This window comes from Thalassophryne amazonica, chromosome 7 (assembly GCF_902500255.1).
Source record: "Thalassophryne amazonica chromosome 7, fThaAma1.1, whole genome shotgun sequence".
Classification (NCBI taxonomy): Eukaryota; Metazoa; Chordata; class Actinopteri; order Batrachoidiformes; family Batrachoididae; genus Thalassophryne; species Thalassophryne amazonica.
In genome coordinates this window covers 63,606,699-63,619,939 of record NC_047109.1, presented here as the reverse complement: position 1 = coordinate 63,619,939, position 13,241 = coordinate 63,606,699, and the positions used below count along the sequence as shown (strand labels likewise).

At 38.8% G+C, this 13,241-nt stretch overlaps 1 protein-coding gene across 6 annotated transcripts in view; it reads left to right on the top strand.

The window, feature by feature from the left end:
• Positions 1–13,241, top strand: part of etv1 (ETS variant transcription factor 1) — a 55,880-nt gene that overhangs the window by 16,433 nt on the left and 26,206 nt on the right. For all 6 annotated transcript variants that reach the window (XM_034174324.1, XM_034174327.1, XM_034174323.1 and 3 more), the window contains 3 exons: positions 3,886–4,012; positions 6,059–6,250; positions 10,949–11,196. In XM_034174324.1, the coding sequence (XP_034030215.1) occupies positions 3,886–4,012; positions 6,059–6,250; positions 10,949–11,196 (567 nt within the window). The remainder of the gene's footprint in view (positions 1–3,885; positions 4,013–6,058; positions 6,251–10,948; positions 11,197–13,241) is intronic.

The following is a 13,241-nucleotide window of genomic DNA, read 5'->3' as shown; positions in this document are numbered from 1 at the left end:
CTGGTGTGTAACGTGCCAATTCAACATGGAGATCTGTTGCGGTGGCCCTGAGCAAAAAGGAATTCCTCAGAATACTCAATCCACCTTCTCAACATGCTCTCCTCTTGTCGGCACATTCCCTCCTACATTCATTATTACCTAACCTTCTGTACATCATTTTCAGGTTAGACCCTGTGACTGGCAAGTCAGTACAAGTCCTTTTCTCCTTCCTTAGTGTTCAGCTTCATGTACTACTCGCTATATGGCCTTTTCTTAGCATCTGCCACTTCTCTTTTCACCTAACGCCACATTTCCTTGTACCCCTGTCAACTTTAACCCCTGCCAACTATCCCAATTCTTTTTTGTAATCCTTCTTCTCCTTATACTTTCTTGAACATCTTCATTCCACCATTAAGTTTCTTTGTCTTTCTTCCTCTGTCCAGATGTAACACCCAGTACCTTCCTAGCCCTCTCCCTCACCACATCTGCAGTAGTTTTACAGTTGTCCAGAATCACTTCACGTCCATGCAGTGCCTGCCTTACCTCCTTCTTGAATTTCACATGACAGTCTTCCTCCTTCAGCTTCTACCATCTGATCCTTGGTTCATTTCTCACTCTCTTCCTCTTCTTCACCTCCAAAGTCATCCTACAAACCACAATCCCGTGCTATCTAAGTATGCTCTCCCCTGCCACCACCTAATAGGCTCCAATTTATTTTAAGTTGCACCTCCTACACAGAATGTAGTCTATCTATGTGCACCTTCCTCCACTCTTATAATTCATGCTGTGCTCATTTCTAAGCCTTTTTGCAAAATTTACCACTATCTGGCCTTCCACATGGTTTTGTGTGTTCACAGTATATGTACCTTTTTCCTCTTTACCATATCAGCTAACTCTCTCGATTAACCAGTCATACGGCCAACATTCAAATTCCCAAGTCTCACTTCCAAACTTCAAACTTTCCTCCCCTTCTTCTTCTTTACCTAACAGTCACCTAATTTTTTGCAAGTATGCTGTTGGACAATAGCACCCATGGTGGTTGTTGTTAACCTGGGCCTTGACTGATCTGGTATGAAAATTTGTTTTGTAATCTGTACGTTTGGTGAAATTTACACCAGATGCGCTTCCTGACACAACCCTACTCATTTATCTGGGCTTGGGACTGAAACTCCAAATGCACTGCCTTGTGCCCCCAATGTGGATGAGATTTTACAATGTTTAAGGTGAATGCCCTTCCTCCTTCTACACTCGTCATTTATTTGATTTTTGAACTGGCACATAGAATGTCCTGGCTGCACACAGCTGGCTAAATTAAGATTGGGACTATCATTCATTATCATATAATTATCACTTTATATAATTATGCAATTATAATAATGATCACTTGGATGATACCAGCCATCTCCATTTTCCACCACTGTCCATCACCTTGCATGTGCCCATCTTGTTTAAACCAGACCACTTGTTAATCTAAACCCTTGTATTCCTTCTACTCTGCTTTGCATGAGCAGTATCTCAATGTTGTTTCTACTATCCCTTGCAGCATGTCCAAACTATCTCAATATCCTTCTCCAGATGAAATCAATCAATCACTGAGTTGTAATGCATAAATTGTTTCTTCAGTGATTGTAAAATACTTGGGGGGTGGCGGCCATAAAAATATGGCCAGCACCACATTTTCAACCAGTTTTCACAGAACACAGTGAAAGGATTTGGGTTTAACCTGAAGTAGAATTCCTTAAATTCCATCATGGATCTATAAAAATGGGTGGACTCATGAAATATTGAAAGAGGCTTTAAACATTACAAGATGGGGTGTTTTGGGCTGTGGTGAAAGTATGTGCTTTGATTGAACCCATGATAGTTGTAAATTAGTTACAAAAATGTAACATATATGAGGGATGAGGCACCTCTTGAATAGAAACCATGCTGTAGATGCTAATTCTGAAAGTTACATTAATATATAATATATCATTGACAACAAAATAATTGAGTCGATCTTTCTGTCACGGGATTCTATACATCAAATACAATTCCAGGGACATCTTGACAAATAAACACAAGCATGCCATGTTTATCATGTGGTAGAACAGTGGTTAGCACTTTTGCCTCACATTAAAAAGGTCCATGATTCCATTCCACCAATGCCCAGTTCCTTTGTGTCTGAAGTTTGCATGTTCTTCCTGTGTCTGTATTTGTTTTCCCCCACCATCAAAACATGGAGTTGTTCCCCAGGTGATGAACTATGGCTGCTCACTAGTCACTGTTGGATTTTCTGACTGTAATTAGGAGGGATTAATTGCAGAGACTAAGTTTTGTTATACATATCCATGTAGATGCAATGGCAAATACTGTAAAGTCCAGCAAATGGCACATGCAAAGTTTCCATAATCCATTGTTTGACTGGCAGTTGGCAGTTGTTCAGTATTCAGTATTCAGTAGGGGAAATAGGGGAGAAGTTTCAATCTGGTTTTAAATTAAGACAGTACTAAAACAGCCCTTTTAAAAGTTTTTAATGACCTTCTTTTAATTGTTGATGCTGGGAACTCTGCGGTTCTTCTGCTTTTAGATTTATCTGCAGCCTTTGACACAGTGGACCACAGTGTCCTTGTGACTCGCCTCGAGACGCACATAGGTATTAAGGGTTCAGCGCTAAATTGGTTTCAGTCCTATCTTTCCAACAGACGTTTTTCTGTTAATATAGGACAGTACTCTTCCTCTGTGTCTCCTCTTAAATATGGCGTGCCCCAGGGCTCAATTTTAGCACCACTTCTCTTTGTTTTGTACATGATCCCTCTTGGGTCTGTTTTTAAAAAGCACAAAGTCTGTTTTCATTGTTTTGCAGACGACATTCAGATTTACCTTCCTGTAATTTCGTGTGATACCCAGGCTGCTGTAAAAATACTACAGGACTGTCTAAATGATGTACAAGTCTGGATGAGAGCTAATTTTCTGAATCTTAATAAAAATAAAACTGAGATTTTAGTGTTCGGGCAAAGTAACCCTCTACAAGGATAAGACAGTGTTATTGGTCCTCTGTCCACTTTTTGCCGCCCTTTTGTAAAAAATCTAGGGGTGATAGTTGACCCATTGTTCAGATTTGATAAGCACATCAGCTCTGTCATCAGGGCCAGCTTTTTTCAGCTGAGGACTCTTTCCAAGATTAAATCTTATTTTACTCGAGTTGATTTTGAAAGAGCTATCCATGCATTTATAACATCACGTCTGGATTATTGTAATGCTCTCTATGTTGGGCTGGACCAGCGCTCCCTACAGCGCCTGCAGAGTGTACAGAATGCTGCAGCCCGCCTTTTGACTAAAACAAGAAGCATGAGCACATAACCCCTGTGCTCTGCACCTTACACTGGCTCCCTGTCGGCTTTCGTGTTAAATATAAAGTTTTGCTGATTGTTTTTAAGTGTCTGCACTGTATAGGCCCGATGTATCTGAGTGAGCTCTTGCAGCTGTACACTCCACGTAGGGCTCTGAGGTCAGCTGACCAGCTTCTCCTGGCTGTTCCTAAAGCCAGGCTTAAATCCAGAGGTGATAGAGCCTTTTCTGTCACAGCGCCACGACTCTGGAACAATCTTCCGCTGACTGTCAGGTCCTCAGAGTCTGTGGGACAGTTTAAGTCCAGACTGAAAACTCATCTCTTCTCCCTGGCTTTCAACACTGGCTAAGTGGTGTATGCTTTGCTCTGCTATTTTGCTCTGTATTTTTAGATTATTTATTTATTTATTTTTATTTTTTTCCTTTGATATTTTACACTTTTGTATTGCTATTATTGTGAAGCACTTTGGTCAGCTGCAGCTGTGTTTTAAATGTGCTATATAAATAAATTTGAATTTGAATTTATTCAGTACCCAAGTGAGTTTTTCTCCATGTTTCTACCTCTTCTGGTTCTAGTGGCTTTCCACGGACTACAGTTGAAGATTAAGAGGGAGCTACACAGCCCATGTTCAGAGCTGAGCTCCAACTGTGGTCAGGAGCGGCCCTTCAAACTCCAATATGGAGAAAAATGTCCGTACGCCAGGTGGGCATGACAACAACACAGAGTCTTTCATTGCATCAAAAATATGACACTATTAACAAATGGTGTCATAATTTACCACTGTTATTTCATGTTACATCCGCATTCTGTTTTAAAAACACAAGATCATAAATTTGCTTAATAAAAAACTAGAAAATGTAACTGTAATATTTGGAATAATATAGGGATTTATTATTTATTATTATTTTTATTTATTTATGAGGTCTGTTAGGCAAAATTTGATGCAGTCGTGCTGCTCCAGTCGTTCCGCCATTTCCTTGCAAAGAAAAAACGACAAGAGACTACACCCATCCTCACACAAAGGCTGTTTACAAGCAAATGACGCAATCGACAGGCGTGAAGAAATTCACGCATGCGCACGAAGGTTCAAGGTTGGCTCATGCAAGCACACGTGATTCAAATCCATCAGGTTTTTGAAAAAAATAAAAAGGTCAGATACTTTTCTAACAGACCTCGTATGTCAAAATGGTGTTGTCAGCACTGTTATACACGTTTCAGTTTTGATGCACTTGAGTAAATTTAAAACACCTTGTACAGTTGTGTTGGCTGAGTTTTCTTTTTGAATCAACATTAAGGGGTTTGAGTGTCTTATTTACACTGGATCTTCAACTGATTTCAAATACATGACATTCACTATCCTTGTTTGTATTTCCTTTGTTCACAAACTTTTAAAAACAAAGTCGTACAACCAAATAGAATAAAACACAGAAAAGAAAGAAATAATGCAAAAAAGCACCAGACCTTTACCCTGTACACAGGTGTGTAATTATGACCGCACATTCTTGCTCGCTGAGCAAATTTACCTCACAGTTATCGCTCATTGCACACATTTCTATAATTTGTTGTGCAAGTCTGAATACCTCTTCATCAAAATTATGTCTCCAAGAGGCACAAACATTACTAATATTACACTGAAATTTATGCAAAAGCTATCTCCTGTTAGCACCAATTACAGAATGAGAGCCAAAAAGACCCATATTGCTAATTGTACTTACAACATTATTATCACTATTGCGCATCTTATCAATACATTTTATGCAACGTTTTGCAAAACTAAGCTCAATACCTGTACAATTTGCAAGATATGGCAAAATATTACAAAGTGTGGTACATGGCACACGCCAGACATATAGACTTTCTCCAAGCACAATAAATGGTTTCGATTTCATTTGAGTACAAAGGAAGAATCTGGCAACCATAAAATGAAGTACAATACTTATGAAACAACACATTCCTGATGATAGAATTAGCATTTTTAAAATCAGCAAAAAAACATATTGCACTGATATTAAAATCTGTCACACCTTTACCAGCAGTTAAATTAAAAATATCTTCATGACGTTCATAACCCAAGTAGTAACTTTATCAATTCAAGATACTCCAGCACTACAAAAATAACAGGATAAGATGGAAATAATAAGCTCACTCATTTTGCCATTACACAAAATGTGAAATTTTGTGTACACTGAGATTATAATCTTGCATGCAGAGAGCCATCTTGAAATTTTCTTTCATAACTGGTGAATCATATGTGTGATTCATTTGCTCATGTGGTCATACGTATTGAGTGTACAAAAAAAGACAACATTTGGCAGACCTTGGTTTTCATCAAAATCTCCACAGTGTATGCCAAAGGGTGCAAGGTGTTCATTAATATAACCACTGAAACAGCATGCGGCGTGCACTACTGTAATTTTAAAAAATGATACAGTGGAGGGATGGATGTGATAGTAGTTTGGTGCTAAGAGGTATGCAGGATATTTGGTTTCATACTGTATAAATCTAAATCTAAATTTATTTATACAGCGCTAAATCACAATAAAGTCACCCCAAGGCACTTCACATGGGTAAATGTTAAATGCTGCACCACTTCATGCATCTAGTGAATTAAAAAACAGTTTTTGAATGTTAAAATAATTTAATTTATCAGACTGATCCTATGCCTATTTAGAGATAAATATTTTAGAGCCTACTTTTTCAGTACAGTATTTTTATAGTTGTATTTTCACTCCCATATCATGGCAACAGTGCCTGTGAGCAGAAGCAGCCTGCAGGAATGAAGCCCTCCAGCCCAGTGACGCCACCTTGTAGCACTCCTGTGTCCCCGCTTCATCATGCCTCACCCACGGCGGCCCCAACACCAAAACCAGACAGGACCTATGCCCACATACCACCCTCATCACAGCCTCTCCCTGACAACGCATACTCTATGGACCACAGGTAGTTCTACATTTACATCACATTTGCATGTTGGCCATTTAGCAGACGGTTGTGCCTGTGTCAGTTTACACTGAATGCAAATTCACAGAGCCAGGTCTAGATCAGAGGTGTAGGTACAGAAATGTTTTGAAAGCAGCAGGACAGCAACAGTATTAGAATCTTTTCTGAGCTTAGTAGATGACAAAATCAAATTTGAATGGAAATTTAGTTTAATAAATTGATTAGCTTTTAATGTTTTGATAACTGCTTTATTTATTTAATAATTTCAATGCCAATTATAAAAAACAAAAACAACAACAAAAAAGCTTTTCCATGTGAGGATTTGCTGGTTTCCTCTCTCTTATCATCTTTTCTAATTCAATACTGTTGAGTTTTGGACTGTTGCATATTTTTCAAAGACAAAAAAAGCTTGAAGTTAGTGTAGGCTACAGGGCTGTGTAATATTCAGAATTTTAGAATTAGGGAATAACGCTGTTGTGTCTGATGTTTAGCGGACGTTCATGCTGGATTTTACAGTCGCAAATTGAGTTTTAAAATGGATATTTGTGACCGTAATCCAGCATAAACGTCTGCAAATCAACAGACACAACAGGGTCGTTCCCATTCTAATTCAGTTCCATCGTTTGCACGGTTTATTTTTCTGTAAGTAATTCGGTCGGCGGATTGTTGTGAAAGGGTGTGGTCGGCTCGTCAAAGCTTACCATCGTGACAGCGTCTTCATGCCAAACTGTAAATTCTGTGAGCAGACCCACAGATTTCTCCATCTCGTCAGCTGCACTGAGTTAAATCCACGATAAATCCATCAATTAATCCAGTTAAATCCATTAAATCCACGCATTGCAGCATCACCTTCGCTGCACTGGTTTCTGTTGGTCTCAGATGACAGCGTCATTGTTGATACCTGCACAGCAACGCGGTCAGAGAGCGGAATAATACATCAAATGTGAAACAGTTTTAATATTTTGCCACCATCCACGTGATATTTTATAATCTGAAATCTCACATAATTAACCAGTCAGATTCGCAGAAAAAATGGAATTGGATTAGAATTGTCAACCTCTGTCTTGTTTGCTAAAAAAAAAATTCACTGTTCTCACTTTGATTAATATCTGTCCTGGATGGTCTTGGTTTGAAACCATGTCCATAGCTTGGCAAACATCAGTGGGAAGTGATGGTCAAGTGGTTAAATCGGTGGATTTGTGACCAAAGGATCCTCAGTTCAAACCTCTGTTAGATTGGGAAATCACAGAAGAACCTTCAGCATGGTCCTTAATCCCCAAATTGTACCTGGTGTGCACTTGCACACCTTGCATAGCAGCACCCAGATACTGGTGTGTGAAAATGTGAGGCAACACTCTAAGGTATTTTGAGCATGAGCTATTTCAATACAGTCCATTTACATTAAAGGGTGCCTGTGATGATATGAGACATTTTGTCAATGTCATTAACCACGGGAGGATTTTCAATATGTTCAAAAATGCATTTTTTTTTTCTGTCACATGCTGTGACATCACTGGGAGGGAAGCATCAAGGCTGCGCTAAAGTTATACTACAGACATGCTGCAGTGTCTACAGTTTGTATGGTTGCTTTTGCACAGATTATATGATCCAAGTCCATGACATTAAATTATCAATTTGCACAATATACAGTTATGTTCAAAATAATAGCAGTGTGTATTAAAAAGTGAGTAAAGCTCAAAATGATTAAAATAGCTTTTATTTCCATCCATGCAAATGCATTGGCAACACTGCACATTCTATAATTGAAAACATGAAGAAAAATCTATCAAATGTGTTATTAATTTACAAAAAGTGAAGAAAAATGAATATTAGGCTGTTCAAAAAAATAGTGTGTATTTTTCTTTACAAACTGAAATGTTTACTGTATAAATTAAAAAAAAATACTTGAAAATTTAGCTTTCCTGTGAACATAGCTGTGAATCACTGAACTAACATGTATTTAGTTGTATAACCACTGTTTCTGAGAACTTTACATCTGTGGTGCATGGAGTTGATCAACTTCTGGCACCTGTGAACAGGTACTCCAGCCCAAGATGATTGGACTACATTGCACAGTTCCTCTTAATTTCTTGTTTTGCCTCAGAAACAGCATTTTTTATGTCACCCCACAACTTTTCTATTGAATTAAAGTCCTGGGATTGGGCTGGCAACTCCATAACTTTAATCTTTTCTGGAACCAAGATGCTGCTCGCTTACTGGTGTGTTTAGGGTCATTGTCTTGTTGAAACACTCATTTGAAGGGCATTTCCTCTTTGGCATAAGGCAACATGACCTCTTCAAATATTCTGATGCATTCAAACTGATCCATGATCCCTGGTATGCAATAAATAGAGCCAACACCATAGTATGAGAAACATCCCCATATCATGATGCTTGGTCCACCCTGCTTCACTGTCTTTACTGTGTACTGTGGCTTGAATTCAGTTTTTGGGGTTGTCTGACAAACTGTCTGCAGCCCCTAGACCCAAGAACAATCTTGCTTTCATCAGTACACAAAATGTTGCACCATTTCTCTTTAGGCTAGTCAGTGTGTTGTTTGGCAAACTGTAACCTCTTCAGCACGTCATTTTTTCAACAATGGGATTTTGCGGGGGCTTCTTGCCCGTAGCTTGGCTTCACGTAGGCGTCATCTAATTGTTACAGTAGTCACAGGTAACTACAGACCTTCTTTGATTACCCTGGATCTGATCATTGGCTGAGTCACTGCCATTCTGGCTATTCTATGATCCATTCGAATGGTCTTTTTGCATTTTCTTCCACGTCTTTCTGGTTTTTGTTGCCACATTTGAGATCATTTTCGCTGAGCAGCTTGTCATTTTCTGCAGTGTTCCTCTCTCCAATAAACTTTTTAGTCAAACTACAGTGTTCTTCTGAAAATGTCTGGAATGACCCATTTTACTCAGATTTCACAGAGAAATCCAGAACAACCAGCATGTACAACATTTGCTGCTTTCATCCTTAATTAAGGGCCACCTGAAAGGATGTAATAAGGGTTGCACAAATAAAATGCAGACACTGCTATTTTTTGAACAGCCTAATATTCTTTTTTCCTTCACTTTCTGTAAAGTAATAACAAATGTAATAAAATTTTCTTCATGTTTTGATTTGGAATAGAATGTGCAGTGTTCCAAATGCATTTGCATGTATGACAATAAAAGCTATTATAAGGCTTTACTCTTTTTTTTAATCACACTGCTATTGTTTTGAACACCACAACTGTAGATCACATTCATGGGCAACTGTGATCTTCACATCCCAGTTTGTCACAAAATAAATAAACTGTGACAAACTGAGACTTTCAGGGTCAAATATCCATAAAAGTGAGAACAGGGCTTTACTAATTGAAAGGAATGGAATGGAAATGGTAATTAGTCCAACCTGGTCGCACAGCAAGTCGTGCTTCAGCAGCACGAAATATACATTAATCTATTAGTTCATGATATTGTGACGAAAAGCGCCTCATGTTCGTCACAGCAGCACAAATTCATTCTCATTCATTCCATGATGGCTGCACAAAATTAAAAGTGAAGCGGGGGGGGGGGGGTTATGGTTACGGTGGGGGGAAGGAGTAAGATTAGGTTATGGTTAAGGTTAGGGTTGGGGGTGGGGTGGGAGTAAGGTTAGGCATAGTGAGTTAAAAAAGTTCCGACATGAAAATTTGACTCATTTCGTGAGTGGAGCACGAAAAAAAAAAAAAAACTTGAGACTGGGCTGAATTAGTCACAGACCAAATTCATGTATGGAAAATCACATTTTAAATTAATGAGCATGAGTTTAATTCACCAAGTCTGGTTCAATAGCATTTTTGATTAGGTAGGTGCATAACATTGTTCTCATTTGTAACCTTTTATTTACATAAAACATGGAAACATGGAGTAATTGACATTGTGTGAGGAAGAAACTTGCATTTTTATTCAAAGTTTTCCTCAGATGAACTCAGACATTTACATAATTAAAAAAATGATGGTCACCCAAGTTATGACATATTACTCATGCTTCTATTGTTGTCTGGATCCAGATAGGGCAGATTGCTTGGTCTTAGTTGAGATATACAAACAAAGGACTGCTGTACTAACTTCACCTGAGAAACTTGGCTAAATGGATCTGGTTATTGCAAGTCAGCCAGTGGGATTATTTTTGGTTGCAGAACAGCTTTGTGCATTCTGTATGAAATCATCTAACATTTAACTTAATTTAATTTTTTCCAACTTTTCCAAGGCATGAAGTAACATGGGCAAAATGGCTTTGTAGATACATGGTTAACAAAACTACTTGTTTAGCAATTTTTTTAATGCTTGTTTACTGCATGTCAGTATTTTAAAGTATTTTTGATTAACCTTCTATGCTGCAATTGCTTTCTGATGCCTGATGCCTAACAGTAGGAATGCACTGACACTACATCTGACCACACTTCATTTTATAACAATATGTCCATGACCACAGTGAGTGTAAGTACATTTGCTACTAAATCTCTCAAACTTTGTGCAATAAAAATGACAACTGCATCATTTGGCAACTAGCTACGATATTTGTGTAGCTATGTGTTCTGTTTTGATTCAGATCTAACACGATAGGGTCCATTATCTTCTCTAAGCAGAAAAGTTAAATACAGCATTAATGATGGATATTGTCTGACTCAAAGTAAATCCACTATACTGTATTTGTTCTACTTCACAGATTTCGTCGTCAACTCTCAGAGCCGTGTCACTCGTTCCCCTCCCCACCGACGATGGCCCGTGATGGCCGGCCCATCTACCACAGGCAGATGTCAGAGCCCAACATCCCCTTCCCACCGCAAGGCTTCAAGCAGGAGTACCCCGATCCCCTGTTCGAACACCCGGCCATGATGGGTGCACCGTTACCCCACACATACCCTGCATCCATGATGATCAAGCAGGAGCCGAGGGATTTCAGCTACGACTCAGGTGAGGACTTTCTAAAAGTGCTGGTTTGTGAGTGTATGTGTGTTGCTTAGAAGTAAGTGAAATTATTTGAACTTTTCTCCTCACTGATTCAAGAAGCAAACTTTGAGTAATAAACAGCAGTAGCAGCCTTATTTTTTTTTTATTTATTTTTTGCTGCCAGAGCATTATCATTTGAGGAATGGGAGAAGCCTAAGGAGGCGGTGGTGTTTATTGAGTTTGACCGTTATTAGGACAGGGGATCTGGTTGGCCTGGGTGTCTGCACCGGTCACCATTTCCTGTGGTGCGCTAATAGGAAAAAGGGGGACTATGCCTGGTCACAGTCCAAAAATTGCCCTCCTACGCTTGTCCACTCTCTTTAGCAAGAGGGTAAAGGGATCTAATCATCAGCCTGTGGACTCTCTGGGGCCTGAGGGTGGATCAGGACGTGAATGAACTTAAGCCGGACTGCTGAGTTCATTCACGAGGCGGAAAGAGAGGACCCAGGAGACACAGGGCTGGAAGTGATTAGTCAGAGAGAAAAGCAGCCACCACAACCCTGGTTTAGTCTGCAGCTCTACAGTTTTCTGTCACTGGTGTCGGGGAAAAACAATTGCAGTTTAGCTCTTTTTCTTCAGGTAACAGGTGGACTGAGTTGTTATGCTTTTTGATTAAAGCAAACTAGGTATCTTTGTAGCTGTCACTCTGTGACATCTGTTGTAATCACAACTTAACATAAAATGACTGGACATGAGTCATTTTATGTTCAGTGCGATACTCCTGCTTGAAGTCTTTCAGCGTAGATTTGATTAATCAGAAAATCTCATATTTTGGTCATGATTTTATTTCATTCAACAACAGCTCAACGCAGAAATTTTAATTCCTTTTTGTGTAGGAGTGATGGAAGCTACAGTGTTAATTGTCAGGGTAGATATGAGTCCTCATTTTTCAGTTAAAAGCTTCAATTTTAGTCAGTTAACAACTTGTAACATTGATACACTCATATATTGACTTGTTTCTACAGCCCCACGATGTAGCCAAGCAGCAGTATTTTTAATATACGCTTTAATAAACTAAATTGCAGTGTGTCCCATCTAAAAATGAACTTTATATTTTTTAAAATGATCATCATTACAGTCGACCTGTCTTAAGGAATGTAAAGGTCACATTAAAAATAACGCATGTAGGTCCGTATTGGGTCTTGTTTCAGGTGACAGGAACTCCTGTCCATGTTGTGTCCACTACAGTCCTGTTCTGTACATCCAAGATTGAGCATTAGCGTGGATTTATTAGCAGTCACAATGGAGCACGCCGACTGGAGCAGGCCTGTTGCAAAGGATGGGAGGGGAGATGTTAATTTCATTAGCAGCAATTTCCTCTACAAGCCATTACTTTGATGAAGTTCAGAGAAATGTTTATGGGCCGAAATGAACGGCCTCAGTCTGTTTATTGAAAATTCACTTTGTAACCTGTTTGGCTGTTTTGATCACAGGATTGACATGTTGTGGGATGTTCTGACATGTACACTAAATGGAAGGTCAGTTCGACTATGCTGTAAACTACGTGCCTTTACAGGGCCAGCGGTCTGCAGGTTTTCATTCCAAGTGATCACTTCAGTGGCTGATTTCTAAAGATAAAATGATTAGTCTGCTGATAGAAAATTATTTACCAAATATTTTGAACATAATAATAATAATAATAATAATAATAATCACCCAATGTATTTAATATTTTAAAAAGTCAATGCAACTTGGGTTTGCCCTGTTGGTCAGACATAATTATAAAGAATATGTCACCTTGGTGTGTGTTAAGTGAAAATTTTTACTATTTTGTCTGATATTTTATAGGTTAAACAGTTAAGTGATTAATCTTAAAATAATCAGTAATAACATCATTTATGGTAGTCTGAGTGTTTCGTTGTTTTCCTAAGCATTTTCTCAAAGTTGTGCTAATCGGTTGCCATTTGCAATAATGGTGCAAACATGCAGCTCGGTGGCTCTTCATGGTACACGGGTTGAGAGAAATGCTAGAAAGCTTTGGTGGTGCTGTACTGAGAGGTTTACAGTAC